The sequence below is a fragment of the Tamandua tetradactyla genome, chromosome 10 (genome assembly GCF_023851605.1).
Source record: "Tamandua tetradactyla isolate mTamTet1 chromosome 10, mTamTet1.pri, whole genome shotgun sequence".
NCBI classification, from domain to species: Eukaryota; Metazoa; Chordata; class Mammalia; order Pilosa; family Myrmecophagidae; genus Tamandua; species Tamandua tetradactyla.
In genome coordinates, this window is record NC_135336.1 from 17766782 (window position 1) to 17792899 (window position 26118).

Genomic DNA, 26118 nt, shown 5'->3' on the forward strand with positions numbered 1-26118 from the left:
GGGCTGCGCGCACACGCGCCTGATCCCAGGGGGCCTATTTCCAGAGCACCTACTTAGGTGTACGTGACACAGGAAGTGACGCAAGTTCAGGGGGCCGGAGGAGAACAGCCTGACTATAAACCGTCGGTTGGCTGTGGCCATCCTCTCAAACAACATCGGTTGGTGGCGGTTGGAATAGCCGCGGCGGAGGAGGCGGACCCTGAGTGAGTGACATGCTGCTGCTAGAGCTCCCCGGATCCTCTTTTCCTCCCCTCGTCTTGCGGGGCTGGCTCCTGCCCGGCCAGTCTCGGTATCGTCCCGCAGCCACTCGGAGCCTTAAGCCTTAGGGCGGGAAGGCTGCGGCGCCTCAGGGAGGGCGGGTAGGAAGGAGCAGGGCCCGTGTGCGGGTGGCAAAGGGCTGCGGCGGACTGAAGGTGCCACCGACGGGAGCGGGTGTGGGGAGAGGGTCAGCCTCGGCTTTGGCGCCGCGTCCCCTTCTTCTCTCCCCTTTCCTTCCTCACCCTCCTAGCTCGTCTGGGTCGCGGAGCAGCGAATGGCTTCTCCAGTTGGGCTCTGAGGGCGAGATGCGGGGTACCTCACTGCGGCTCTCCGCCCCGCCATTCTCCTTCCAGCTCTTCACGCCCCCGCGGCTGACTTTTCCTCAGTAGCTCGCCCGTAAAAAAAAAAAAAAAAAAAAAAAAAAAAATGCAGGCCCTCCTGGAAGAGCTCTAGGGTGCGGGATCGGGAGCGAGGGGCAGCGCCGCGCGGGGACAGCCGCGCTGCGGCAGCAGCGGGCCTTGCGGGTTGTGCCGCGAGCACGTGGCTGTCCCAGGAAGTCGTCCTAGGGAATGGTCGTCGGGGTTCGTGGGTGACCTTGAGCTCGTAACCCTTAGCTTCCAACGGGCCTGGACCGAGTCAGTTTTGAGTATGTCATGCGCCAATGAGGTGGGTTTTCTGCAAACTGTGTGTTCGAACTCGGGTATAACTTGATCTTTCTTGCCAGGCTCTGCCTGTTGGCCTTATGTGCACATTCTCAGTTTTCCCAAGGCAGAATCCAACCGAACGCCGCTGTCGCTGACTTTGAGAATATCGCGACCGGCTAGGCAGTCCCCTCTTTTGTGAAACCTGTAGTCTAGAGGCCAGATGAGGCCATTTGGATTAGAATCGGCTTCTTCCTTGAGAAAACTAGCGGCATTTCTAACAGCCTGTGCTGTATTTATAAACGCATTAGGGGCCTGTTGTGTCTTGTTTGTTATAGCTCTCTAAGGTGTTGAGGGAGGGTGGGAAAGAAAATATCTTGCCAGTTTAAGGTTGATACTTTCCCTCTCCCCACTGCTTATAGTAACCTTGGGTATGTCACTTATCCAGGGAATTTGACTGCTTTCTTTTTTCTCCCCTTGATAAGAGAATTGGAGTAAATATAGTCACAGAAGTATTTAGATACCTCATACCTTCATTCTGTGCTTAGGTGTAAGTTTGGAATAGTAGGTGCAGGTTCATTTGCCCCTGAGCTGAAGAATGTGACCTCATTTACAAAGACGTTTAATTTAAGCTGATTTCCAGAGGTTGTTATCTACAGTGAAAATTAAATTTAGGCCATCTAAAATGCTCTCTGGCCCTGCTGGGTTTTTCTTCAATTTTGGGTTATAATAAACTCAGTGCGTTTTAAAAGAAAACTCAGAGTTGAACACTTTTTGTCATTGATGTGAGATGTTTTCCGAAGGGCTAGTATACAGCACCTTTTATAACTTTTCTTTGATGGAGTGCTCTTGTCAGGTGATGGTGGCTGTGAACCTAGCCTGTGCTGAAAATTTTTGAATACAGGAGCATGTTTGGTTAGTTCTTCCCTAAGCTTGAGGCAGTTATTTGCCTCCAATAATGCATTTCTCTATAATGGAGCAAGATGCCCAGATAAACTTGAAATAAACGACAGCGAGAGCTGGTTAAAAACAATCCTCTGAAGCCTGTTGGAACGCTTTTGGGTTTGTGCCTTTCTGTTTGCTCTCCCACATGAGCACTACACAAATAGACTGCAATGAGTTCACGTAGTCCTGAGCTCTAAGATGGACATTCTCTTTTCAGAAAGCTATATGGGAATGCAGATTCATCCTTGTTTCCTTTGATTTCCTTTGCACTTTTACTTTAGGCCAATAAAGTTAGACTTTTAAATATAGTAAAGACCTTGATCATCTGTTGTGTAGTCATTATGGCTATGTACAAGTATGTAAGAATTCTGAGGGCCCTACAGAAATTTTGTAGGTTCATGAACTCCTTTCTTCTTCACCTGGCAAATGCACAGTTGTCTGAGGAAGTAGTTTACATAATAGGTTTCTACAACCATTTACTTGAAAAAATGAGCCCTGCCAGGGGTAAAGTTTTTCTATTTTTTAAAATCTCTATACCATCCAATCTTTGCCTGGTGATTTTAGGATACACCAGAATAGTCACAGGAATGGGAAAAAATTCCAGGTCCATGGATGTTCGCTGTGTCCTGTTTCATACCATTTGGAACTTCATGTACGTCAAGAATGCTCCAAAACTGTCAAGAAATAAAATCTCTTAATTCCCTATTAATGACCACATAATTCGATACCAAGTATTATAGGACAGGAAATTGTTGAGCACTATCAGTCAGAGAAGGCTTCACAGAGGTGGCTCTTGAACTGAGCCTGGAGGAAATGAATAGAACCTCAAGGAGCAGAGGAAGAACAGTAGAGTGTAAAGACATCAGCTGGATTCGGTCTCATGGTGGAGAAAATAGAGAGCAGTGAAATTACTAGGTAGTGAAGATTGCTAGAACAGAGCCTCAAAAGCAAGCAGAGAAACTTCATTTTCTATGAGCTACAAGGACTTGAAGCAGTACCCTGTTTTCTGAATTGGAGTAGACTTGTCAGTAATATCACATAAGTGGCTTATCCTCAATTCAAGGAAAATGAGTAACAGCTTTGAGTGTGTTATATATATGTAACATATATATATGTAGTGAAAGTGTATGTTGGTACCTGATTCCCTGTCCCCTTAGCTGTATGTTTGGGATATCTCAAAGTAGCCTAAAACCTCAAGAAAATTGTTTTAAAAATTAAATACAAATTAATGCCATATTTTAAGAAAGTAGAAATAATATAATTGAGTTTTAATGAGTTTGGGGCTATCGTATATTTTCTTGGCCTTCCCCTTATCTTTGCCCTCCCACCCCCCATTACTCAAACACATGGGGCTGTGTTTTTCTTACCTTAATTTTCATTATTAATGTGAGAAATTGAACGTGTTTTGTGTTTGTGTTTGTTTGGCTATCATTGAGAACACCAAGATATATAAGGTGCTAATATGAATAAAAATAGGGTGATGTTTGGTTTGTCTCTTGTGATAATGAGCATTGGTGATGACATCTTGAAATAAGCCAATTAAGTGATGTTTGGAATTTAGATACTGTCTTTTATCAGAATTCCCTGTTTATGGACAGGATGGTGTTATTACAACTGGTATGAGTAGTTTCTCTCCCATGTTTTTAGAGTACATAAATTGGAGTGATTTGAGTTGGAAGGAAGTTCACTAAGGGGTTCTTTTGAACAGAAAGCTTCTTTACTATATGTGAGGTCGTTTTAAAAGAATCACTCAAATTTGTTAAATATAAAACCTTAGAGGTAACTTTTATGGATATCATGGAAATTTTGTGGTCTTCACAGACGTGGAGTTAAATGAGGTTAAAATGGGCATTGCCTAAGTCACAGTTTTTTCCTTTGACATGATTTCTTTGGTTTTAGTCTTAATTTTGTGTCTAGAGGTTGAAATAGAAATAAAATATCTGTTTTCTAAATAAAATATGTTCTTAGATTTTTATGATACAAAAGCATAATTACATGTTCTATTAATACTAGCCTGTTCTTGCAGACCCACAATCACTCATTCTCCTCATTTATTTGTAAATTGTTTCTTTAAATATTAAATAATTTAAATATAAGTATTGCCACTTTAGTCTTAATTTAAGACTATAAAACTTGAGGAATGGCTAGTTCAGATGACTGTTAAACATCTTTTTTTTTTCCTAGAAAAAGGTGGTTCAAATGGTTCAGGGTGGAGCCTTCTAGTTCTGGCTCTAGTGATTGGGTTGGTACAGTTCTGGTGCAGTGGCAGTGATAAAGTTTTGTTCCAGAAGGGATAAGAGATTGTGTTTCTAAGAATGTGATCTATTGCTTATTGGCTCTGGTCTTAAAAGCTTGGGGATTTAAAGAAACATTTTGCTTATAGGTGTTAGATAGGAAACTTTTTTTAATGCCAGTTTACATAATGTCCTTCATTTTACAATCTGTATATATCTCACAGTTTGCTTTGGACTATGTGAGTATTTACTGCGCTCTAAGTGTGCTTAAATGGGAAAAGCCTTAAAATCGTCCATTTTATAAATCTCAAATAATACCACCTTTAAACATCTAGATGTACTCAAACCAAATTAATTAGAAAGTCCAAATTTTAATACCTATGCTTTAATTTAATATAGGACTTTTTGTTCGTGAAGAAGTGTGTTTTTCTTTGAATAGAATATTCATTTCTTTAATTTTTGAAGATGAGAACATAGTTTCTATAACCCAGTAACCTACTGAATTTCATTTTTAGAGTATCCCTTTTTTGCCTTGAACAAGTCACTTACCCTTTTAGATAATTGGCCTCTTCATCTGTATGATAGCATAATTTGTGTTTTCTTTTTACCTATTTTTTTTCTTTTTGTATGCTATATGGGGGGGGTCACATTTCATTCTTTTTTTCATGTGCATATCCACTTATTGCCGCACCAGTTTTGCTGACTATTTGTTTATTTGGCTTTTTGTTTGTTTGTTGCTTGTTTGGGAAGTGCGTGGGCCGGAAATCAAACCCAGGTCTCCCTCATGGCAGGCGAGAATTCGCCTGAACTAACCTCGTATCAGGGTCTCCGGCATTGCAGGTTGAAACTCTGTGACTGAGCCACCATCACACCACCCCCTATCTAATCTTTTTGGTTCAGAAATCTACCAAATAATTTTTGGGAACTGTTCTTTTAATCAGAAGAATCAGGATTTCTACCTTTTTCTTCTGGAGATACTTTGTTACTGGTCTTTGTAGAATGACATTCTTGACTTAATTCTACTTTAGGTTTTTCTTCAATCTACAGTATTTATTATTTGTTCCCTTTTTTGACTACTAAATTTGATGACTTAAATCTTCTTAACATGGATGATGTTTTAACTAATTTTTCCCATATTCGTAATTTTGAAAAACTTGAAGCCTACAGAAAAATTGAAATAATAGTCCATATACCCTTTATCTAGATTCACCAGTCAATACTTGGCCACACTGCTGTATTTCTATATGCTTTTTTTACTAAACTATTTGAAAGTAAGTTATAGACATCATGATACTTCATCTTTAAATTGTTTAAATATCTAAGAAGATGCTCTCCTCCAAAAACACAATACTAATTAACAGCCCAATCTATTATCGATGCAATACTGTTATCCAGTAGATAGTCCATATTCAAATTTTATATTTGTCCCAATATTATCCTTCATATCTGTCCCACCCCCCAATTCAGGATCACACTAAATTTAATTGTTGTGTAAACTACATATTTATGTTTAAGACCCATTCTAGAAAGGTGATAATATATTTATAATAATTAATCTAGCTTAGTGATGAATAGCTTCTCTCACTAATCTGGTATAGTAATATCTATTGTCTTATATTAACTCTCTATTCTAATTCTAGATTCTTCTGTGTGGCAGCTCAGAATGATGGATCAAGCCAGATCAGCATTCTCTAACTTGGTAAGATCTTTTAAGTTATATATGTCAGTGTCACCAGGTCACGAGAATATGAAATATAAAAGCAATAAACATGAAATACTACCCAAAGCTGCCATCGGGTATTTATGCGCGTTTGAACTGGTGGTCTTGAATCATAACCAATTCTGTAAAAGAAGAAAATACTCAGTCTTGAGTAGGATTGATTCTGGAAAAGTCTGTAAGAAGTTTCAGGGTAATTTGGATTGCTGGAGGGGGATAGCCAAGTAGATAAGATGAACTAAAGAAAGCAGTGATCAAGATGTGTAGTAGTAGACATACATATCAGAAAACCTGAATGAAAAGGCTGAATGAGATGACATTGACAGAATTGGAAGAATATTTGTTTGAAAGGGGAACTTTTTTTCTTTAAGAATGTACAATAGGCCATACTAAAGGCACAATAACAGGTATAGTGCCTGACTAAACTTTTTGTAAATTTTCCTATTCCCTTTTGGCTTCTCCTCCATAATGTTTATTTTTTCTCTCTCTCTCTTTTTTTTCATCTCAGTTTGGTGGAGAGCCATTATCGTATACCCGGTTTAGTCTGGCTCGCCAGGTAGATGGTGATAACAGTCATGTAGAGATGAAACTGGCTGCAGATGAAGAAGAAAATGGTGATAATAGCATGGAGGGTAATCATGCCAGTGTCACAAAACCAAGAAGGTTTGGTGGAAGTATCTTTTATGGGATTATTGCTATCATCGTCTTTTTCTTGATTGGTAAGAATGGCCATTCAAAACTTTTGTTCCTTGTAACAAACTCTGGGAAGTCTGTTAATTCAGTTCAATAGACTTTTATCTTCTATTTTTTTAAGTGCCACTATGCTAGGCACTAGGGATACAAAGATGACATAAGATTCTATACCTGCCATTGAGCTTAAAATTGTGGGAGAAGAGAGACACATAAATCATTTTCAAATAAATTGATAAATTGATAACCTAGAAATATGCTCACAATATTTGCAGCATGTAAATCCAGCCTAGGGGTTCAAGGTTAGATACCTATGCTTTAAACAGATAACTGTTTAAAATAGTTACTAGGTAATTTATTAGATGGAATAGTTTAAAATACATAAATCTGAAATGCATTATTTACTTTCAAACTGCTTAGAATTTACTTAAAACCAGTATTTTCAAGACTTAGCTAAAGTTAGTAATTACGATAGTCATATATCATAAATGAAATTCTGTGTGTTGACTCTGAAACTTTTTATCCTTAGGATTTATGATTGGCTACTTGGGCTATTGTAAACGTGCAGTACCAAAAGCTGAGTGTGACACACTGGCAAAAACAGAGTCTTGGCCTACAGAGGAGACAGAGACCTCAGAGGCAGAAGAGTTCTTCCCTGAAACACCTCACTTATTTTGGGGAAATCTCAAAACAATGTTATCAGAGAAACTGGATACCACAGAATTCACCAGCACTATCAAGTAAGCCTGAGCTTAACTCCTTGTAACGTGCTGAGCTCTGCTACTCTCCATACCATCATCAGTAACATTCTCCATCCTCCATATCTTGACAGACTTGATATGTCTTTAGTGTTACTTGATTTCTTCTGGTTCTTACCCACTAATCCATACTGCAAGAAGTGTTCTTAAAACTCCTGTCCTTAGATTTTTAATGTCTTCCTAAACACATATCTGTGTGTAAAAAACAAATTCATCTTTACCCTTTTGCTAGCTTCCTAAATTCAATGGTACTATAATTCTTTTAGTCTTAAAATAGAAATCTTGACATTTTTGCTTCATTCAGTGAATTCTTTTGCATATATTGTATGTAAGGCATATGGATTTAAAGTGAGAGTATAAAGCCTACAAAAAAACAGATCAAATAACTAATAATGAGAATGTTTACAAAGAGCCTGGGAACTCAGAACAAGGAGCAGTTTTGCTTTCAGAGTACTTAGAATGTTTCAAGGTAAGTGGAAATTGAAGCTACAGATCTTGAGATCATTGATTGTATTACCATCTTTCATTTTGAGTACACAGATCTTTTGGAAGCTACTCACTTCCCCTAAAGCTGCCCTATGTGGGTATATTTTATTATGATGGGGCTCTTAAAGGAGTGCTTTAAAATGAATAAAGAGGTTTTAACAAGTTTGAAGATGTAAGTAACTTCAGATATTGGGCAATTTATTTTCCTTCCAAGTTTGTTTCTATTTGGTCAACCCAGAAGTTCCAAGTCACAGTTAATTTATATTAATGTTGAGTTATTTTAAAACAATTTGCTTGATTCTTGAGTTAAATGTTTATTTTAAATTAAACTTTTACTTCTTTAACATTGATGTATTTCCCTTCAGGAGGCTGAATGAAAATCTATATGTCCCTCGTGAGGCCGGATCTCAAAAAGAAGAAAATCTTGCATATTTTATTGAAACTAAATTCCGTGAATATAAACTCAGCAAAGTTTGGCATGATGAACATTTTGTTAAGATTCAAGTCAAAAGCAGGTATGTTGAAAAATGGCAAACTATTTTATAGAGAAGTAGCTACTTTCAGGTGTGCTGAATATAGCAGACTTTCAAAAGTAAAAATCAGGGCTAAAATTTAGAGCTAAATTTCCTCAAGTTGAATAATGCAAATGAAATGCTAAATGTATTAAAAGCCATTTAAATTTTTTTTCCAGGATGGTATTAGCTTCACAGTAACTTACTCTTTTTCAGCACTGATCAGAACTCAGTGTCCATAGTCAATGTGAACAATAACATGCTCTCCCAGGTGGAGAATCCTGACGGCTATGTGGCATATAGTAAAGCTACGACAGTTACTGTAAGTAAGACAAAACAGTGCACACAACTTTTCTTCCCTGTTGAATAGCTTAAACACTCATTGTACTGATTTTAGGAATTATAGTATAAATTTACTTGTGAAATGTAACTGATTGTGAGATTTTTCTTTTTCTCACCCCTCCAGTGTCTCCCACCAGAGTTAAAATAAAACCCAAAATCCTTACATTGGTCTGCAGGGCCCTAAATAATCTTCTGCTCTCTTCCTCATTTGCTTTGCTCTATTCTCCCTGACCTTACTGTTCCTCAAACACTCAAACTCAAGCATGCTTCCACTTTGAGATCTTTATACCTGTCTTCCCTCTGCCTGGACCCACTCTTCTCCTAATTATTGACATGGCTGTTTCCCCACTTTGTATAAGTATATTCTCTGACATTATCTCTTTGGGAAAGTCTTACCTTTTTCTAAAATACCCTCTCTCTAATCAATTTCTTCTTATCCAGTTTTATTTTTCTTCATAGCATTTACAGTACCTGATATTACTTATTCATTTGTCTCTACACCAGAATATAAGCTACACAGACGGGCAGGGGTTGATTTCATATACTGACATGTCCCCAGAGCCTTGAACAGTGCCTGACACGTTAGTATTTGCTGAGTGAATGCATATATCAGATTTCCCTTTATTTGAGGACAACTATAAATAATCATCTTGTGTAGTCTTTGATTCTTTAATGCTTCATCTTTCAAAATTTAGGTAAATAAGTTCAAATGAGTTCAGAAATAGAAAACAGCCAGACGGAACAGATCATTTTCCAGTTAAACACCACATATTTAATTATCAGGGGTACATCTAGTAGGTGTCTTCTGAGCTAGGTGAAGTTTTATGGTCATTCTCTGCCTTTCTGTTGCCAATGCTGAATCTCTTTTCCAGTCTTCCTACAAACTAGGGGTTTAGAGGTGGGTAGATTGTTCTGTTAAAGAACAATGAGGGTTTTGGTTGCCTTGCAAACAACCTATATTCAGATATTTGTGTCAGCTTATAGATGTTTAAACTTGGATATTTATTTATATTGGTACATGTTGCTGTGTTTAACACATCCTGTTGTTACCCTTTCTCTCCGCACTAAATATCTGAAGTAATATAAAATATTCTTTAGCTTAAAGGCAGCATGGGATAATGAAAGACTCATATATAGGAGACCAGAAATCTTGATTTCATTCCTAATAATCTAGACAGGTTTTGACTTTAGAACTCTTCTACATCATTTCTGGGCCTTTTGCCTCCTTTTCCCCCTCTTTTTGTTTCTTCCCTTAGGCTTGATCTGTAAAGACTCTTTTTAGATTCTATGACTGTTTTATTACTATAATGCTCATTAAATCTAATGTCTTTTGTTCCAGGGCAAACTGGTCCATGTTAATTTTGGCACTAAAAACGACTTTAAGAATTTAAATTCTCCTGTGAATGGATCTTTAGTGATTGTTAGAGCTGGGAAAATTACTTTTGCGGAAAAGGTGAATATGGGTTATTAAATATTTTGGTAGCAGATCATCTTCAGTTAAATGATACTTCTTGTTAATTTTCTTAAGTTATGAAAACCAGCAGTCTTGAACTCTCATGCCTGATAATGTAATTTAATTTATTAAAGTGCTCAATAAGTCAATTAAGTTCCAGTTATCTAGTTACAGGATACTTCAAAACTATCAAATATCCACTTGGAGTATTTTGTAGACATAATTTTTCATGAAAATAAAGTAATCACAAATGTTTAAATGAAAGCAGATTAAATTGTGTTGATGTAACTGAGTTTTATGTGGTTGTAGAATTCATTTATAATAACTATGTTTTATTTCTTTTTTGTTTGTTTTTCATTTTTTGTCTTTTTTTAATAATAACTTTTATAAAAAGAAAATTAAAAGCCAAGCCTACACTTGCTGGCTTGGATGGGTTTATATTATTTCTCTTCTCTTCCAGACTCTCCTTAATGATAATTTTAAGGGAAATATTCCTTCCCAAATGTATATTTCCAAATATTTGAAACATTTGGGAGTCTCTGTCTAGTCTTTTGCTGTGTCATGTAACCATTTGTCCTGGATAAAAAGTGCAGTGTGTATTCTTTCCATTTTGTATAATTAGTTCTTAGTTTTCTGAGCTTCACTTGCTTTTCTTTAGGTTGCAAATGCTGAAAGCTTAAATGCAGCTGGTGTATTGATATACATGGACCATGCTATGTTTCCTGTTGTTAAGGCAGACCTTCCACTCTTTGGACATGTGAGTTCTTGTATTTTGAGTAAATGAGGTTGTTTGGTTCTCCAAATTGTTGCTGGATCCCATCTACCTCAGTAGGAATAAATAGAACTTAAATACCTTTTAAATACCTTAAATGCCTTTTTTTTCCTGAGAGAGCAGGAAGATGGATTAGATAATGTTGCAACCTAGTTATTACTTTTTGCTAAAAGTGCTTTACCAGTAGTGTCTTGAATTGAGAATTTAGCATATACCATATAAAAACAAGAGTCACGTATTGTAGAGCCATGCATATTTTCAGACTTGTAAGGTTAAACTAAACTTGGGTTGTATTGTAGCCTCATAATAAATCTGAGTACTATAGGGTAATTAAAATAAGTGCCTAGTGGAGCTAATTACTCTTTTGTTTTAATAGGCTCATCTGGGAACAGGTGACCCTTATACACCTGGATTTCCTTCCTTTAATCACACTCAGTTTCCACCATCAAAGTCATCAGGATTGCCTAACATACCTGTCCAAACAATTTCCAGAGCTGGTGCAGAAAAGCTATTTGAGTAAGATTTTATTTGAACACTGTCTTATTATGATTAGGGAAGAATGATCATCTGTTTAAGTTGATTTGATAAAAACTTAAAACAATTGGTTATAACTTGCCACATTTGGGAAATTGGGGAAGTCTGTTAATTTGGTATAGATAAAATCTATAAAGATTGCCTTTAAGAGAATTTTTTATCAAGTCAAGAAGTCCCTGTTCAATTTATCTAATGAATTCCTTGTGCAGTGTTCTTGGCATAGTTTCTTTTTGAATACTTCTGTTGTAAAGTACTCAACAGCTTATGGCTATTCAGTTATAGGAGAAGATTTGTTAGGATTGATGTTGAGCTTAAGTCTTACTCCCTGTAACTGGATTCCTTGTTATGCATTTTCTTTTTAGCAACACAGAGCAATTTAAGTTTCCTTGTCTATACATACAGTTTCCAGATGCTTTATAATCATGATTAGTCCTTCTAGATGTCCTCCCTACGTTATTAGTATCTCTCTTTAAAAATAGAACCCAGTCTCATTAAAATGCATGTCATTAGTTTTTACCTTGATCTGGACACATTCCCCTCCTGTGACTGATGTAGAATGGAGAAGCAGAAGACCTGATTTCAGACCAATATGTAAGCATTGCTTTACTGTGATACAGAACATTTTACTCTAATCTCTCTGATCCTGTTTCTTCAATTTAATTGGAGAACTAAAATGTAATCTACCTATTCATTTCCTGGTACCTGCCCATGCAAAAAAAAAATCTACCTAACAAGGTGATTGGTCTCAAATGAAGAGTATCTTCATGAAAGGGTCTGTAAAATATCACACGACTATTAATAATGCTGTCTAAAAGGCATTCATAATAGCTGATTCTTATTGACCCGTACCAAACTTGGAACTATTTGGCTAAATTCTGCCCACCACTTGAAAGTCTTTCCCAACTGTGAAGCCAGCCCATCTTCTTACCTGTGTGTCATGGGGGTAATAATGTTTTGACATAAATATATTTAAGAAAGCCCCCTTGGCAGAGTCATTGTTTGGATAACTCATGAGGAGTAGAGGAATATATCTAACTATCAGCAGCATGGGAATATTCTTTTTAAAATGAAATAAGAATGTATACTGTCCTTGTTAGTGTCGGGGGTTAGGAAACATGAGAATATAGTAATGAACTTACATGACCTTCATTTTGAGTCCACCTTGGTTTGTATTTCAAATGTAAACTATAGCTATGTTTCAAGCAGAAAAGCATACATAGTATGAAGAGGTAGAGAAATTTTAACAAACATTGGTTAAACTAGGAAGTAACTCATGGTTTTCAAATGGTTTCAAATGACTGCCTATAATTTAGAGTAAGATAAATGGTTGACCACTAGGAAATAAGTTTTATATGTTCTCTTACTTAGCAGAACACTTTACTGGACAAAAAATCTTAACTGATTTTTGTAAACGTGGAGGAAGTAACAATTCAGAACTCTGATCCATGTTTTCTGCTTCTAGATATATGGAAGGAGACTGTCCTTCTGTTTGGAAAACAGACTCTACATGCAGGTTGCTATCCTCACAAAATAAGAATGTGCAGCTCACTGTGAAAAATGTGCTGAAAGAGACAAAAATTTTGAACATCTTTGGAGTTATCAAAGGCTTTGAAGAACCAGGTAAAGACCCTTGTTTTATATTTCTATTATTTCTGTTTCCTTGCACTTCTAAGAATGTGACCAGAGAAGGAGTGAGTTCAGGAAGGCTATCTTAGCTTGGTTTTGTGAAGTGCTAAATTGGCTCTTGAGGTGTCAGCTTTATTAGGAGATAATAGGGCCCTAGGAAATGGACTTGTTAAAAACTGACCATTAGGACTAGAATATCTATTTTAAGTTAGTAAATAGATAAATGGCATGCAGATTTCTTAAAGTAGTGGATAATAAACATTTTGCAGGCCATATGGTCTCTGTTGCAACTACTCAACTCTGCTCTTGTATGAAAATAGCTGACAAAATGTAAGTGAATGGGCATGCAGGCTGTAATTTGCCAATTCCTGGAATGGAAAATCTATCAATTTAAAGAAGACAAATAGTTGTATTTTTTTGTAAGGAAAACACTTGGTCTTAAATTGTTTCTTAAACTATTAGTGACCACAAATAAGTTGTCATAAGTTAATCATAATGTAGAAAAAGAGTTGCAGTGCTAATAAGGAAAAACAGTATTAGTGTTGTCATGTGAAATTTTAACCCTTGGGATCCTAAGTCAGATCTAAAGTAAGGTTCTCTTAACCTTAATACATATGCTACATTTTTACCCTTATTCTAGCATACTTCAATATTAGAAAAGAAAGAGTACAGAAATTGATTATTTATCCTCTTCTTTTTTTTAAGACCGCTATATTGTAGTAGGGGCCCAGAGGGATGCCTGGGGTTCTGGAGCTGCAAAATCAAGTGTAGGAACAGCTCTTCTCTTGGAACTTGCCCGGATATTCTCAGATATGGTCTTAAAAGGTAGAGTACAGATTTTGAGGTCTTGAACATCCGTGTGCTACAAAAAGTTCTGTTATCTTATGCTTTGTTCACTTCTGCCTCTATTCTTTTGGTTCTCTCATTAATTCTATATCCTCAGTTCTTAAACACTAAGACAGATGGTCTTTTGTTGTACTTAACCATTTGACTTTAAAACAGCTTTCTATACATTCTATTAGGAATCATCAATTTCTTTGACACATTGGAAGTGTTAATTGGGCCCTAATTCTTAGTTTGACATATCCAGAATGATGTAACAAGCCTAACTTGGTCCCTAAGGAATCCATTTGAAATCAGTGGCAAACTTCTACACTAATGTGCTGTGGTCTAACAGCTGTTATAATTTTATTCTGTTTACTTTCAAGCCTGTCTGTCATGGTACTTGTCACTCCTCTACCCTTGCCACAAACACATGCAAACCCCTGTCACATTATTGAATCTTTGGGTCATTGGGTAAGTGCAGTACTTAATTTTTATACAAAACATTTAATGTAGAAAAACATATACCCAGGATGTGGGGTGGGATGGTGGACATTGGCACCTGTAGCCCCAAAAGGAGCTATCACAAATGCAATTTCTCTAAAAATGCTCTAGAGAAAATGAAATTTTCTCTAAAAATTTGTGAATTTTCATCCTCTTTCATAGTTGTTTTAGAAGTAGTTCAATGTTCTAAGTGAATTACCTCCAAGCAAGTTGTTTTCAAAGAAGATAATTGCACCATACTTATACTATGATTTCATATATCTCTCACCTTTCCAATATTTCTTGATCCAGAAGTTAAAGGATGAAGGAATGGAGTTATAGAGAGTGACTATCAGTAAGCTGTCTCTACTATGTGTTGGAAATCTTACTTGCTAATGATTCCCTATCCTGTTCTTTGTAGGTTTCTTTTAAAATTTATTCCTTTTCCTTTATTGGCCTTTCATCTGGGGCCTCAGGAAAAGGAATTTATTTGTTTGTTTCTTTATTTACATGGGTGGGCACTGGGAATCAAACCCGGATCTCCAGCATGGCAGGTGATATTTTCTACCACTGAGTCACCATCGCACACCCAGGAAATATATATTTTTTTTTTAACTTTTTTTTTTTGTTAATTAAAAAAATTAACAAACAAAACATTAAGATATCATTCCATTCTACATATACAATCAGTAATTCTTAATATCATCACATAGTTGCATATTCATCATTTCTTAGACCATTTGCATCGATTTAGAAAAAGAAATAAAAAGACAACAGAAAAAGAAATAAAACGATAATAGAGAAAAAAAAGATTATACACACCATACCCCTTACCCCTCGCTTTCATTTACCACCCAGGAAATATTTTTATATCTGCCATCTTGAATTAGAATCTGCTGATTCATCTTAAGTTGGTTGCCTCTCTGTAATATATCCCAAGGTAAAACTAACTTTTTGTACTCTTTCAGGTGGGTTTAAACCCAAAAGAAGCATTGTCTTTGCCAGTTGGAGTGCTGGAGAATTTGGAGCTGTTGGTGCCACTGAATGGCTAGAGGTATTATCTGTATATCATCATACCCAGAATGGGCACCTGAGCTTATATTCACTTACGCTGTTTTCCAGAAACCATGGTCTTTTAGGCTTGATTATACCATTTTTGTCTTTGTATATTTAGTCTCAGTAGAGCCCAGATATAAAAATAAATGCCTAACAGCTGCTCAATAGGATAAATAGATAAATAAGTATTAATACATTAATATTTTCTCTTCTCTTCTAGGGATACCTTTCTACCTTACATTTAAAGGCTTTTGCATACATTAATCTGGATAAAGCTGTTCTTGGTAAGTGTCTTTTACATTAGCTGCTGAAGAATTCAGGTAAACTTCTTATAAACCATCAGAAGAAAGTTTTCTAAAGCAGCACTTTATAATTTATTTTTACCAGAATCAGATCAAAAGACTGACTTAGCTTTCTTGTAAATAATACAAGTTAAAGAATTGGCATAGATTGCTTTTTGTCTAGAGAGAGATTCTCAGCGTGGTTCCCAGACCAGTAGCATCAGGATCATTTGGGAACTGTTAGAAATACAAATTCTCCGGCCCCAGCTCAGGATCTTTTGAATCAGAAACTTGAGCTTGCATCTAACAGACTGTTATAACAAGCACTCTAGGTGATCTGATGCACGGAAGTTTGAAAAACACTGGTTTGGACTATATTTTAGATCAGAAGGAACAGAAGCATACCATATAGAGTGGTACTTGTAGAGACTAATACACGTTCTGCTACATTATGGCATTGCTGAGAGAAATGCTGGATAATCAAAGTGCAGATGTAGCAGTGAACGAACTGAAAATAGTGAAATGTCTACATTTGTGAGGAAAAAGGAAGGAGTTAAAATTAAACTAAATCTTTAACTGTTTAGTCAATATTTCCCTGGTATACCTATGCAGCAGAACATATTGAATATAGCATGCTTACTATAGTTAGCAGATGATGGCCCTAACTTGGGTGAATCAGAAAAGTACCCTCCTCCCCCCCCAAAAAAAGAACAAGAACAAAAACACCCCCCCGCCTCGCCATTACAGTATGCAAATATAAGTAGTAAGAGCTTCAGTTGAGTCAAGTTAAGGTTAGCATAATTACTAAAGAACTTGATTCCTAAATCACTTTTTCTTCTATTTCATTAATAGGATGGTTGTTGTGTAGACCACTGATCTAGGTTACTATTTTCCTGTCTGTTAAGCACTACGAGAAGTAGAAGTAGCAGTATGAAAGTTGCTTGACTGGAGATGGGCAATGTTAATCTCTTTGCAGGTACCGGCAACCTCAAGGTTTCTGCAAGCCCATTGCTGTATTCACTTATTGAGAAAACAATGCAAGATGTGAGTGTATATCTAATTACAAAGATGTATAACTTAATTTTTGTCTATAATTTATGTAAGATGAAAAATATTGACATTTAAATTATTGTTAGTGTTTTAGTTTGCCAGAGCTGCAATGACAAAGACCACACAATGGGTGTCTTAACCAAATTTATTGGCTCACAATTTTAGAATCCGTTAGTCCCAAGTCAGGGTGCTAGGCTGTGCTTTCTCTGAGTCTATAGTGTTCTAGTGATGGCCATCCTCCCTCATACAGTAGTGTCCTTGGTTTCCTCCTATAGCCTTTTCTTTTTATAAGGCCTCCAGTAATATGGATTAAGGCACACTGTGATTCAGTTTGGTCACATCTAAATAGGATTTTAGAAGGTCCTTTTCATGAATGAGTCCACACCTTAACTGTTAATGCACCTTCTAAGGATCTTATTTATAAGTGGGTTCAGACACACAAGAATGTGGATTAAGATTAAGAACATGTCTTTTGTTGGGGTACATGCCTCAATTCATCATAAATAATCAATAACAGAAATTGAGAATAAATTCTATAGCAGCATTAATTAAGTCAGGCTCTTGGTTTATTGGGTCCTCATCCTAGTGAATCGTGAGGTAAAGGAGGTTGTATATGAAGAGCTCTGATTTCAAAGAATATGTAGTATATTTTCTTAAATAACAAAATGCCATGAGGCCTGAGTCTGCACTATAGATGTCCTCAGGGGTGTTTTCTGTAGAGTCAGAGTTTTAAGGAAGGTTTAAATGAACTTGAGCTATACTTAAGACTTAAATAAGAAGACCATATGAAATATTCATTGAGCAAAGACAGCTATGTGAATGACCATCATTTTGAAAGAGGGTGAATATGTGGATGATACTTGCCTTATGAGGTGAGACTATATATTGGAGTGATTAAAGTTGGAGGGAAAGAAGGGTCCGATAGTAGACCTTAGCCTTGATACCATGGGAAACTAGGAATTGCCACAGGGTTTGAAATAAGGCAGTAATGTGTTTGTATATTAGGCTGGCAGTAGTATAATGTGTACTAGAAGGGAGAAGCCAGGAACAAGAAAGGCATATCATAAATGCTAGAGAGGGCCTTTAAAATGATGAAACCACCTTTAAAATGTCTAATTAGATGGCAGTGCCTAATAAGAATACCTTAGGAAATTTAATATTGTTTTTAACCGTCTTAAATTTCTTTCAAGGAGATTAAGTAAAAATGAAATATTTTTAATAAAATGTTTATGGAGAAAAATTAGTGACTAGCTTGAATAAGCCAATTCAGAAAGGTTAGTTTTAATGGTAAATTGATTTTTTGTTTTACAGGTGAAACATCCCATTACTAGACAGGCTCTATATTGGGATAGCAACTGGGCCGCCAAAGTGTAAGTTCAGAAAAATTAATGAATAAACTAGTAGAAAATTAGAATTACCAAGTTACACTTACTATATTAGGTAGAGATGTAAACTAAACCTTGCAGTGAGCTTACCTATACTTAGAGAGGTTCACTTTAAGATTATATGGGAATAGGAGATGGGTTGTATGGTAACACAGTCTGTTTTTTAGAAAACTTTCTAAAGGCACATTCTTGATTTCCTTGCAGTGAGAAACTTTCTTTTGATAATGCTGCTTTCCCTTTCCTTGCATATTCTGGAATCCCAGCAGTTTCTTTCTCTTTTGGTGAGGTAAGTCTAAAGAACTCAAAAGCATTATATCTTAGTGTATTAGTTTGTTAATGCTGTCAGAAAGCAGTATACCAGAAATGGAACAGCTTTTTTTTTAATTTTTTCCATTAATTTTATATTAAAAAAAAATATGACAAGAAACAAACACAAACATTTCTTAACATGTGATCATTCCATCTACATATATAATCAGTAATTCACAATATCATCACATAGTTGCATATTCATCATCATGATCATTTCTTAGAACATTTGCATCAATTCAGAAAAAGAAATAAAAAGACAACAAAAAAAAATTCATACATACTATACCCCTTAAGGGCTCCTCCCTTTCATTGATCACTAGGATTTCAATCTAAGTTTATTTTAACATTTGTGGAACAGCTTTTAAAAAGGGAATTTAATAAGTTGCAAGTTTACAGTTCTAAGGCTGAGAAAATGTCCAAATTAAGGCACCAGCAAGAGATTACCTTCACTCAAGAAAGGCTGATGCTGTCCAGAATACCTCTGTCAGCTGGGAAGGCACGTGGCTGGCATCTGCTGATCCCTTGCTCTTATGCTCTGTTGCTTTCAGCCTCTGTTTCCTGTGGAGGTTCCACGTTTTGCATCTGTGGGCCTTCGCTTTGCTTCTCCAGGACACAACTCGGTTCTGACTTGCTTAGCATCTCATAGGAAGGCACATGGTGATGTCTGCTGGGCTTGCATCTCCAAACGTCTGTGTCTTGTATTGGCGCTGTCAGCTTTGAAGCAACTGTTCTCCAAGCATCTGTATCTTCAAGTGTCTTTTGGCTGAGTTCTTTCCAAAATGTTTCCTCTTTTAAAGGACTCCAGTAAACTAATCAAGATCACCTGGAATGGGTGGACTCAGCCACAATTGGGCGCGCCACATCTCTGTGTAGATAATCTAATCAAAAATTTCTTCCCTACGATATTGAATCAGGATAAAAAGAAACAGCTGTACCCACAAGGTTGGATCAGTATTAAAATATGACCCCAGTACATAATAATTTCAAACTGGCACACTTAGGTATTCTTATATCAACTTTGAGACCAAGTTTCATATAGTGCTTAAAATGTTTTAAGAAGTTACACAGTTACCACGTTCTTTCTTATTATCAGTCTTAAGATAACATGGAATTGAGTCTCAGTTAGCATTTGGGTTTATTCCTAAAACTTCTTTAATTAAGTGTAGTGAGTTTTTTGTTTTTTCGTTTTTTTTGGCTGGGCAGGCACCAGGAATCGAACCTGGGTATCCAGCATAGCAGGCGAGATCTGTGCCTGCTGAGCCACTGTGGCTTGCCCTGTAGTGAGTTTTAATAACAAGGATCAATTTCTTAAATAATAGAGTAGTTATTGGCTTATTATTGGACAATGCAGGTATAGAATATTTCCATCATAACAAAATTCTTTTGGACAGTGCTGTTCTGGATACCTTCTGAATTATGGTTCTAGACGTTAGTCTCTTAAAAAGGGGTTACGGATAAAAGCACCAAACAGATTTAGGTTATCATAAGACAAAACTTTAAACCAACGACATTGTAGATAAACAAGATTGGCTTGGTACAAGAGCCAGTTAGGAGGCACTGAAAGCCAGGAAAAGTAAACAAAATGATGACGGCTTCTATGCTAAAGTAATAGGATTGGAAAACTGGCTTTGTAGTGGGGTCTTCTGAGGGGTGAACCTCAAGTTAGCATAGGGAGTAGGGAGGCAGGGTGGAAGCCATTGACATTGGCATCAAATTATCAATCCATTAGAGACCAAGTCCTTACTGGATTTTTTATTACTGGGTTTTTTAGCCTATGACTAGGAGGGGGGAAATCTGAAGTGAAGAAGGAATGAAAGATCTGGCTTTGGACCTTGTGCTAGAGCCAGCAGTATAATTGATATTAAAATAGCTGGTCATGATGTCTGTTTAGTACATTAGAAAGGACTGGGTGTCAAGTCCTATGATTGAAGAAATTATGAATGACTTCTGTTGACTTTCAGAAGTCATGTTTTTTAAAAACTTCAAATGTAGTCTGAGATGTTAACACCTCTGGTTCAGAGGTACAGGTAATAGAATTATGTAGCCTGAAAGTAAAGAATTCAGGTTACACTAAAGGACTGTCACTGAGATTGTCACCAAGGACAATGGTAAGGAATAGAATTGAAGAGAAAGAAATAGTTACTAATATTAACTAATGAAGGTAGAGAGAAGTTCTTTTGGTCATGAAACATTCTTGTTAGAAAGCTAATTTGTATGAATGGACAGTGCTACGTGATTAGGAAGAAGGTTCATTTTAGCATAAAAGTAATACTTTATATTGAAGGTGCTTTTCATGCATGTTCTCTTTTTCCATGAACATGGGTCAGATTTCCCAGAGAGAAGATAAAAAAGTTTACATCTTCAAGGAATCTGGCTAGAAATCTATCCAAGACACATGGTATGATAGAGCAGGGATTCCATAATACCTATCTTTATTTTTCAGGACACAGATTATCCTTATTTGGGCACTACCATGGATACCTATGAAGTACTAAATCAGAATATTCCTCAGTTGAACAAAATGGCACGTGCAGCAGCAGAAGTAGCTGGCCAACTCATGATAAAACTTATCCATGACACTGAACTGAACTTGGACTATGAGATGTATAATTACAGATTACTTTCTTTCGTGAAGGATATTAATGAATTCAAAGAAGTCATAAAGGTGAGCACTGATTAAAACTAGGTATGCTTGAAGTATCAAGCATTTTGAAGTAGGCTGTTCAGCTATTTCTGGAGAAGGACATGATCAAAGCTAAGTTTAGTACATTTAAGAGTAAACTGAGGTATAATTTTGCTTGGAATTTGAAAAGGAAGTTGGGAGGTGTGGATAGATCTAGGATAGACTACAGCAAGTAGTTCAGAATCTAGAGCTGTATTAGGCCTTCTGTCATTCTCCAGGTATTCCAAGCAGCTCTTAAATACAGTAAGTACTAGAACTGAGGGTAGGACCCAGAGAATAAATCTTATCTATAAGTTGAAACCTATAAGTTTGAACCATGTGCCTTTCAGATACGACATGGATGGAGAGAGAACATAGCCAGTAGTTAACCAGTTGTATTTAGTGTTGATCCTGTGTGTCTAGCAGTCAAATACTTAATAAGATGACAATATTACTAAGTGATATCCAATTGATTTTATTTAGCACATTCCTTAACTGAAGTAAATCACTGATAACCTCATCTTAATTATTAGGGTTTTCTTAAAACTTGAAACTAATTGTTATTGATCAAAAAATGGGCCTTAACAGCTGGAAATAACTAGCTTCTGAAGTTTCTTAAACCAAGATATTTGATATTTCCCCCCTAGGGAAACTGAACTAGAACCAGTGTACACCATAGGATTTTATACTATGGATGGTTTTTTAATGAGGTTAATAGTGGATACCTGTACTATTTTCTAGTCTCAAATAAGAGTATTATTACAGTCCATAGAGCTCGAAATCTTTCATACAAGATGCTTAAGTTTAGCTACCCCTGGGGCTTAAGCTTGTCTTTTGAGTCAGATCCTTTTGCCAGAATCTTCTTAGTTGTTACACCTAAATTAGAAAGTTATAGAATAACATCCTTAGAAATACAGCTTCAAGTAGTGAATTTCGTATCTTACTGCTTCAGGAGATGAATCTGAATCTACAGTGGTTGTATTCTGCTCGTGGAGACTTTTTCCGTGCTACTTCGAAACTAACGACTGATTTCAGGAATGCCGAGAAAGCAGACAAATTTATCATGAGGGAAATTAATGATCGTATCATGAAAGTAAGTAAATGCTTAGAAAAGAGAGGCATACTAATTTTTAATTGGTAAATCTTACATTTCCCAAAAGTGGAGTAATTCCAGTAACCTAGAATCCTTTGATTTTCTAGAATGCACAGATTTTAATTCTTAGCAAGATTTATAATTAACATATCTAAACTGAAAATACAAGAGACATTTAACCTAATTTAGGTTAAAAAGTGCATTTATTGGAAGAGAAAACTAATGGGAGACCATTTACTGTTATTTTCTCTATATTTCTGTTGTCTAGTTCAGACCTTAATTACTTTATCCTAGTGCACTTGGAAGAAACGGAAGACTTTCCTACGGTGGAAACTTGTAAACCTTCCCTACACTCCAGCCCCCTCTCCAAATAAATCCCAATACAGTTGAAGTTCACTTTTACAAGGGAATTGATAGTTTGCTTTAAATTTAGATAGTTTGCTTTAGTAGATTAGTAGCCTGGTTCTCAATGTTCTTAAATTCAGGGAAATTTAGGATTTAAAGTAAGAGAATGCTACATAGTTGCTTTATCGTTAAGTCCTTTCCCCACAATAGTACTGTGTAAGCTGTCATGTGTGTTTTGTTTTTTGTAGGTGGAATATTACTTCCTCTCACCTTACGTATCTCCAAGAGATTCTCCTTTCCGTCACATCTTCTGGGGCTCTGGCTCTCATACTCTGTCAGCTTTACTAGAGAACTTGAAGCTGTGTCAGGAAAATAACAGTGCTTTTAATGAAACACTCCTGAGAAACCAATTGGCTCTAGCTACTTGGACTATTCAGGGTGCTGCAAATGCCCTCTCTGGTGACATTTGGGACATTGACAATGAGTTTTAGAAAGTGATGCCCATAACTTGCATAAGAATGGAAGGGCAGTCTGGTTCTAGACATGTGCTGGTTTTGCTAAATTTTCAGTAGGGCTACAAAACCTAATGTTAAAATTCTACCCAGTCATCTAGGTACTGCTACATGTCTTTAGGCAGCAGCTTTTAATACAGGATAGGTACCTGCGTACTTCAAGTGAATAACGTCTTTAAAAATGTTCACGATAGAATATTTTCTCTTATTATCTCTAGAATTTTAAGTGCTTTGAATGGTAACTGCCTCTTTTCCTGTAACAGCTATGAAAAAGTCAGAACCAGTTTCTTGAACTATTGCTCTAAATCCTAAGGACATGAGCTGGTATCTTTTGAGGTGGGAGGAGGAAGATGGTATATACTGAGGGTTAAAAGTGGTAGCTTAATGTCATCCTCCATTTTCATTTGATGCTAGCTCTAGAGAGAATACCGGGTTGTAAGACCTTATTCTCCAAATGAGATAGAAACCTTTCCATAAGGATTTAGCTGGTTTCCTCATGCCTGTATGAACAGTTAACCTTCAGAAGATATGGGACTTGTTTTTTTTTTTGACAATAGGTATGAAATAGAGGTCCTTCAGCTGGATAAATGAGGTTCAACTGTTTATCCCAGGAGTAAGGCCTTAATGTATTAACCTCAAGGTTATTTATGGAAAAGAGGAGACCAGAAACCAAAGACTTAGTATATTTTCTTTTCCTCTGTTCCCAGCCCCATAAGCATTTGTTTAGTTTTTTGTTGTCTTTGTTTTTTTCCAAAGTATTTCAAAAGGAACCAGTTTTAGGTATTTGATTTCAGACTCAGTTTGTCAGACTAAAGAACACATTGCCAAATTTTGGCCAAAGTGTTAATCTTGTGGGAAAGTTTCTATCATTTTGGCACTGAGATATTTATTGTTTATTATTTATCAGTGACAGAGTTCACTATAAATGGTGTTTTTTTAAAATAGAAGATAATTATCGGAAGCAGTGCCTTCCATAATTATGACAGTTATACTGTCGTCTTTTTTTTTTTAAATAAAAGCAGCATCTGCTAATAAAACCCAACAGATACTGGAAGTTTTGCATTTATGGGCAATGCTTGAGGTTTTAGAAAACAGCCACATAAAATAAAAATAAGCCAAATGAAATATAATGCTAAATTTTGGGAATAATGAAACTTTAACTAGGGATTGCTAATAAAGTTCGACTTCTATTTAGCTGAGCAGATAAAAATGATAGTTTTCCTAAATGCAATGAATTTTTATTACATCATAAATACATGTCACTTAAAGGCTGTGTTAGTAATTTTATCTGCAAAATTTTGCAGTTCAATTTGTCCAAGGTGCAACTTTAATTCCAGTTTTGCAAAATTTCCAGTACCTTTGTCATGAACCTAACTCACATTATCGGGAGCAGTGTCTTCCATAATGTATAAAGAACAAGGTAGTTTTTGCCTACCACAGTGTCTATATCGGAGACAGTGATCTCCATATGTTACACTAAGGGTGTACGTAATTATCGGGAACAGTGTTTCCCATAATTTTCTTCATGCAATGACATCTTCAAAGCTTGAAGATCGTTAGTATCTAACATGTAATTCCAGCTCCCTATAATTCTCTATCTTCTAGTTTTAGTTGCAGAAACATTTGTGGTCATTAAGTATTTGGTGGGTAAATCCAACCACTGTAAAATGAAATTACTTCCTTCAAGATGCTTTTTTTAAAACCTAACACGGGTGTTTTATTTGTGGTTTCTCCGGATCTTCTGTTTAGGGGTATAGGAGCATACATTTATAATGTTTGCTGTTGACAAAATGAATTTAACTTTTCCTTATTTACATGTATCTCCTATAAACTTAGTTCAGACAATTTTGAGTCTAGACTGACTTTCAGGTGTAAAGCAGGGGGAGCTTGGATAGGAGGTTGGGAGGGTGGGGTAGGGAATGAGGGATGTTGGGAGGTGAAGTTTGCAAAAGGCTCTTTGATCATGTCTCCTACCCATTAAGTGTATGGTGGTTGTAAGTTAAATGTACATAGTGAACAAATAGGAGGCTACATGAGTAAAGACTTTATTTTCTACTCAGTCACCATTATAAGCTTGATAATCATTTGTTTATTGTTGGCTGGTTCAAAAATGCCAACTAAGAAAAAGTCTATAGTATCGCTAGTGTCACTTAGCTAAGTTAAAATAGACTCTAGATTATTATAGCCTCACTGAATTGTTTCACTATTCACAGTCTCTTAAATCTCTTTTTTGGTGGGATGTGGGGGGGGATGGGGGGTGCATGGGCTGGGAATCAAACCCAGGTCTCTGCTGTACGGCAGGCGAGCTTTCTACCACTGAACCACCTGTGTACCCCTTTCTAATCTTTTCTTCCTTGGACTGATGTTTTTTTGTAGCTAAGTGAAAAAAGGTCAGGCATACATACTTTAATGAAAAAACTCAGTGACTTCAAGGCATACTAAGAATAAAGGACACATTTTATAGCAGTAAATGTGTAAAACCTTTTCTGTGGTTAAAGTTTAGTTATTTCCAATCAAACAAGCCAGTAAAAATCTTAATATTCCTGGATGAAATGTGTATCTGAGGAGTGACAACATGCTAGTCTTAAGATTTTTTCTGACTAAAGACAACATCTGCATTTTGAAGGTAATAAAATGAGTGACTTCTATCATGATTCACTATTCTAGGACTTGCATGGCCTTTACTGTCCAGTGGTTATTTTGAATGTTCTTGAATGTTTTAGTTGGCTTAAGATGGCTTGTCAGACTTTCCAACCTATTGTTCAGTGGTATCTTTTTAAACAAGTGAAATGCCCTTGCAATTGTATTCAAGCTGGAATGTGTAACAATGTGGAGATTCCTTTTCTAACTTAATAAAATGCTTGAACACTGAGTTGTCATTGGTTTTTGTTCAGAATACTCTAGCAGGGTGGAGGCACAAATGGACAGTTGCACACTGGTGTTTATGGTGGCAGTGTTTGAGATATACTACGGACTACTGAGCGGCTGCAAGAAGGAATGAAGTTGTGAAGCATGCAACTGGTGAATGAACCTTAAGGACAGTATGCTGAATGAAATGTGAGAAAAAGACAAATAAGCCCCAATCATGTGGACTAACTGTAATATAAAAATTTGGTGAACTAAAGTTGAGAGCATGGGTTATCAGGCTG

General features: G+C 36.4%; 1 protein-coding gene across 4 annotated transcripts; it reads left to right on the forward strand.

The window, feature by feature from the left end:
- TFRC (transferrin receptor) lies at window positions 1–25841 on the forward strand. 4 transcript variants are annotated; one of them, XM_077118012.1, is made up of 19 exons: window positions 1–203; window positions 5719–5777; window positions 6304–6514; window positions 7015–7225; window positions 8095–8244; window positions 8458–8563; window positions 9923–10036; window positions 10695–10793; window positions 11185–11324; window positions 12805–12962; window positions 13674–13793; window positions 15242–15327; window positions 15550–15613; window positions 16587–16654; window positions 17972–18030; window positions 18250–18331; window positions 20801–21022; window positions 21972–22112; window positions 22706–25841. In XM_077118012.1, the coding sequence occupies exons 2-19, from the start codon at window positions 5742–5744 to the stop codon at window positions 22946–22948; spliced, it is 2310 nt and encodes a 769-aa protein (XP_076974127.1). In that variant the 5' UTR covers window positions 1–203; window positions 5719–5741; the 3' UTR covers window positions 22949–25841. The 4 variants fall into 4 exon arrangements, with proteins under 4 accessions (XP_076974127.1, XP_076974130.1, XP_076974129.1 ...); XM_077118015.1 differs by lacking the exon at window positions 1–203 and adding an exon at window positions 238–289; XM_077118014.1 differs by lacking the exon at window positions 1–203 and adding an exon at window positions 272–359.
- Window positions 25842–26118: the final 277 nt, after the last annotated feature.